Consider the following 4,847-nt stretch of genomic DNA (forward strand, 5'->3'; position numbering starts at 1 on the left):
TGTTCATTGATGAGGACAAGGAATCAGCAATGGGTCAGGAAATAGGGCTGCCATGTCTACTGCCTCAGGGTCACACATTTCAACCATGAATGGTACCCCTTGCAGCACGATTCCAGGGGGTGCCAGAGCACGGTATGCAGAAGCCCCTGGAGCCAAGAAAAGAAAAAGCACCAGGCCACTCCACAAACTGGCCCAGGCTCTGCCACCTGGACCCTGACACCTACCCCCAAAGGGAGTCACAGTGGGCTGAGAGAGCTGGCCAGTTCTCTCAGATCCTGACCCTCCTCTAAGCTTCACCCATAAGGCTTATTCCACTGTGACATTGTCAGCTTCCAGACCTGGCTCCGCTAAGTGAAGCCTAAGCCCTGGCTCCTGTGGAAGGGGCCATCATGTTATTTCTGCTGGGTAAGGAGCAAGGAAAGGGAATTGACTTTGCCGTTTAAAGCACCAATAAGTTAACATAAATAGGATATCATAATAAATAGGTAATCAAGCTGAGTCAGACACACAGCATTCTTGGATCTCAGGCATCCCTGAGACCTTGACCTCAAGTTCTGCTGCCCCTTGCTCTAGGGACCTGAGTCCGCCTCTGGTCCCCCTCAAGTACCTTTGTGTGGCCTCACAGGGCCCCGAAGGACCTCGAGTGTGAGCTGCTACTCTTGAGCTACCTGTTCCCTCTCTTACAGACTCTTCTCCAGAAGGAAGACTCTGGATCACCTCTGAACCTCCTCACCTAACTTCACAACCTGCCCCTGCCTCTGCCCACCTCCACGTCCCCCACCTTCAGGTCTAGCCTCCAGATCCTGGCCACACCAGACAGTGGGAAAATAATGCAGAGGAGAGGAAGAAAAGCCATTAAGACTTCTGGGACCTCTCCTCCTTTCAGCCTCTTCCTTCCTGGGCCTGACGTTGACCTCACTGTCATCCCAAGACACTGAACACCAGCGACCTTCTGGAACCTTCCACCCAACAATCCCTAGGCCTGAGCTCTCCAACCATACTCAAGAGAAGACAGCCTCCCACCCCAGAGCCCCTTCTCTATCTTCCATCTACTTCTAGGGTACAAGGAGTCCTTTTAGATCCCAGCCCCTCTGGCCCACCCAAGTTTTGGAAACCAAGCTTTCCAAAGGCTACCAAAGGGGCCACAAAGGCACAGATGGTGGTCATTCTACCAGAGAGCCGAACAACTCCCCAGACTCCTCACTGTATAATGTGAGCAAGGGATGGAGGGACAAATGAGGGCAGAAATCCTGCCCACACTTCTCCAGTCCTGGATGCCATCTCCCAGAGGAAGGGGCATGTCCTCTGGTGGGCTTTGAATAGAGGCTGCCTATGGAGGTTTTGACTCTGTGCTGCCCCATCACAGCCCACCCAATTGGGCTGCCAGCAGCCCCCATTTTGGGTTTAATGATGCCCCAGGCCTCAGCCACACTTTGAGAGCCCCCCACATCTGGATCCTGCTCCCGAGACCCCTTCAGTTCATGGCACACTTCACGAAACCTCCTATCTAGAAGGCCTGGGCCACCACTCCGATGACCTGCTTATACTTCCCCAGGAGCTGACAACCAAGCTTCTTCTTCTGGAAGACATCCTTCCCCGAGGTATCAGGGCCATAGGTCACGTCCACATGGGCCACATGGTACTTGTTGCACAGGCGACATAGCACGTTGCTAAGGAGACCCCGCATGACGTCTGCTGTAGCATTGAGCTTGCTATGGAGACTGAAAGCGTTGGGGTTCAGGAGTTTCTGGTCCCGGGTGATGTTGCCCAGGGAAGTGCCAAGGTATGCAATGATGCGGTACAGCTCCACCAGCTTGGCCTTCTCTGTGCCATTGGCGTGGAAGGGTGGGAAGTCCGTCACGTTGGGAGCACACAACTTGTCCAGGTTGTTGGGAAATGGCTCCCCTTGGGCTGTGTACTGAGAAGTAGAAGAGCAGAGGAAAGGTGAGGTGGGAGTCAAGGGTTGATGGTCCAGCCCTGCCACCAACCCTTGGGACAAACTTTTAAGCTGCAGTTTCCCCACCTATGGCATGGGGACCCAACTCCTTGTCTTGTCAGCATCTAGAATCGTCATGAGAGCTAGAAGTACTCATAAGTGTGAATGCACTTCCTAACGGCCAAGGACTAGATCATGCAGGCAGTTGTCATCACCATCACCATAACCGCATGGAAACAGAAAGGAAAATGCGGCATCTCATCAGTGTCACCTCTGCTGGTACACCACACACACTTGCACTTTCACCCACTCCCCTGGCCCTCTTCCTGGTATCTCTCCAGTTACACACAGCTCCCTTTCTCAAGGGTACCTCCCTGTCCACTCACTGCCTTATCCCTCTCAATCTCTCTTCATTGGCCTCTTGCTCCACGTGGCAGAGATCAGAAGTGCCAGGCCCCCATCCTCTCACCCCAGTTCTGTCCCTCACTAACTGGCTACCTTGGGAAAGCAACTTCCAGTCTCAGAGCCTAGTCTGGGGGCCTGGGCATGGTTTAACCAAGTCCTTTCCCCTTGACTCCCTCTAACTACAAAAAGGTTCCCTCCAGCCCAGGTCAGAACAACCTCCACAGATATTTGCAAACCCCTCTTTCTCCACCCTTTCTTCTTCCTTTGTATCCTGGGGGTTGTGTGTGTGTGGGGGGGTAACTTACATAGAGAATAAAGAGGGCATTGGCACTGCCATTGAGCTGCAACAGTTGGTTCCTGATCTGATTCATGAGGTTGCTGTGACATGGGTGACGTGTGGCACAGGTGGCATTGATGGGGGTGATGGGAAGGGGGCTCCCTGCCCCGTGTTTCCAGTGCAGAACCAGTAGCAGGGGTATGACTCCTGGTAACAGACAAAAAGTTGTGATGAACAGAAGGGAGAGAAAAGTAGTTTGGGGTTCATGGCACATTGGATGGAGTTTGGGCAAAGGCTCAACCATTTCTACTTTTCACTGTGTTATTGCATCTGTTTCTCTGTTCCCCGTTTTCAGATGGCTACCTCAGCATCTCTCAGCTTTCTTTTCTCACCCTGGGTTTCCAAGTGTTTGTGGAGGGAAGTGTCCCACTCACTGATGCACACCAAGCATCACATTCCCTGGGTTGAGTGAAGGAGCAGGGAGGCAAGACAGAAGCTACTCACAGCAGCTGGAAGCTGGGTGCAGGGGACACTCAACATCTGGCCCACCTCCTTCAAGACAGCAAAGACACCAGGCCTTCTGCTCGTCTGGCTGGGAGTCATCACTTCCCAGGCCCAGCAGGTGCAAGGAGGCCTCTATCATCCCACCTCTCAGAATGATCCAGATTCCTAGTATTCCTTCATGCTCACTAGCCCGCTGCAGCCCAAAACTTCCAAACTGGAATCCCTGGGGACTTTTGTTGATCTTCTCAAACTTGCAGCTTGATTCTGGCTCCCTGAACCAATTGGCGCCTAATTCTGCTATCATCCATCCCCTCTTCTCCTCCATCTCGGTATTTCCCTATTGTAGCCACTCCCCTCTGGGAGACCCTCGGCTCCACCCTGCAGGTTCCCACTCTCCATCCCCAAGCCATAATGCACCCCACCCCCATAACTCCTCCACTCATCACACTGTCCCCTTGAGTCCGCGTCCCTTGCCCCTGGCCCTGGGTTAGGGCAAAGACCACATCCCCCCACCTGGCTTGGGGAGGGAAAGGAAATGGTGCAACCAGGAAAGAGAAAAGGGAAAAGGTCGCAGGCAGCGGGGTGGGCGGGGAGGAAGGAAAGCGAAAGGTGCCAGGAGATCTGGGAGCTGTCCGGGCCTGTCCCGGATCACCCCTCCCCCCCCCACCCCGCGCCTGCCCCGGCTTCACCCTCAGGAACCCTCAGACCTGCCGTTCCAGGACCCAGCATAAGGCACCTGAGGGTGGTAGGGGCTGAGGTCAGCCAACCTCCTGCCCCGATTCCCGTTGCAGGGACAAGAGGGACCGACCGTGGAACCTCAAGTTCACTTCTCCTGTGTCCCCATTTCCTCCCAGCATCCCCAGGCAGTACTAAGGTCCCGGGATGGCTCGGGGGCTCCACACCCCTATCTCACCTAGTGCAGACCACAGGCTTTCCAGGCACTAGTAGATGGAGGCAGCACCTGCTCCTGTCCCGGGCCGGAGTTTGCAAGCTGCTCGGCCGCCTGAGCCCCTCCCAGGGTGCAGCCCGGGACGCGGTTGGAAAAGAGAAAGCGGAAAGAAAGAAAGAAAAAGAAAGAGGGAGGGTGAATCCGGGAGAAAGCGGAGAAGGAAAAGCAGCGCGGGAGAGTGGAGGAGCAAGGAGGAGGAGGCGGAGGAGGAAGGCTGCGGCTGGCCCCCTCGCTGGCTGCCAACCTGCTGGCCCGGGCGGGCTGGGAGCGCGGTGCCCTGACCATGTGCTGCACTGCTCCCGGCCGCCACCCAGCGCCTCCGGCGGGCCGGACCGGCTGCGCGGGCGCCCCAAGTGTCCGAGTGTCTGTGGCGGGCGGGTGTCCCGCTGGTGCTCGCCAAGAGTCCCAAAGTTGCCGCCGCGCCCTCAGCGGGGACGCGGAAGCCCGCGTGGGGCGGGTGGATTTACCTGCGGCCAAGACCTTCATTATGGGCTGGACTCCAGGGGCCTTGGAGGAACCTTAGATGCCGGCCGTTTTCAAAGGTTCATGCTCAAATGGGGAATTTGCCTGATTTATATACTGGAGCCTGTGTTGTAAGACAGAGAAACAGCTATATTTAGCCGGTATCCCCAGTCCAGGAAGTTGTTTGAGGTGCATCATAGGAAATTATGAATGGAAGAAAAGTGAGAGTGAAGGGGGGGGACGAGTGGGGGGAGAGGGGAGGACAGATTTTTTTTTCCCTCTTCTAAGAATTTGATTGATAAAATTATAATGAA

General features: G+C 55.2%; 1 protein-coding gene across 1 annotated transcript; it reads right to left on the minus strand.

The window, feature by feature from the left end:
• Window positions 1-1,507: 1,507 nt before the first annotated feature.
• Lif (LIF interleukin 6 family cytokine) lies at window positions 1,508-4,557 on the minus strand. Its single transcript, XM_026408952.2, has 3 exons — window positions 4,539-4,557; window positions 2,647-2,825; window positions 1,508-1,918 (listed from the first exon to the last, which is right to left on the minus strand). Exons 1-3 carry the CDS (start codon window positions 4,555-4,557, stop codon window positions 1,508-1,510), a joined length of 609 nt encoding a protein of 202 aa, XP_026264737.1.
• Between the last annotated feature and the right edge of the window lie 290 nt (window positions 4,558-4,847).

Source organism: Urocitellus parryii, chromosome 3 (assembly GCF_045843805.1).
Source record: "Urocitellus parryii isolate mUroPar1 chromosome 3, mUroPar1.hap1, whole genome shotgun sequence".
Taxonomy (NCBI): Eukaryota; Metazoa; Chordata; class Mammalia; order Rodentia; family Sciuridae; genus Urocitellus; species Urocitellus parryii.

What these genes read in the sequence shown, in the direction of transcription:
- Lif (XM_026408952.2), bottom strand. An exon ending in ATGCCCTCTTTATTCTCTAT is followed by an intron (nt 1,919 to 2,646) that starts GTAAGTTACCCC and finishes TCTACTTCTCAG; the next exon opens with TACACAGCCCAAGGGGAGCC.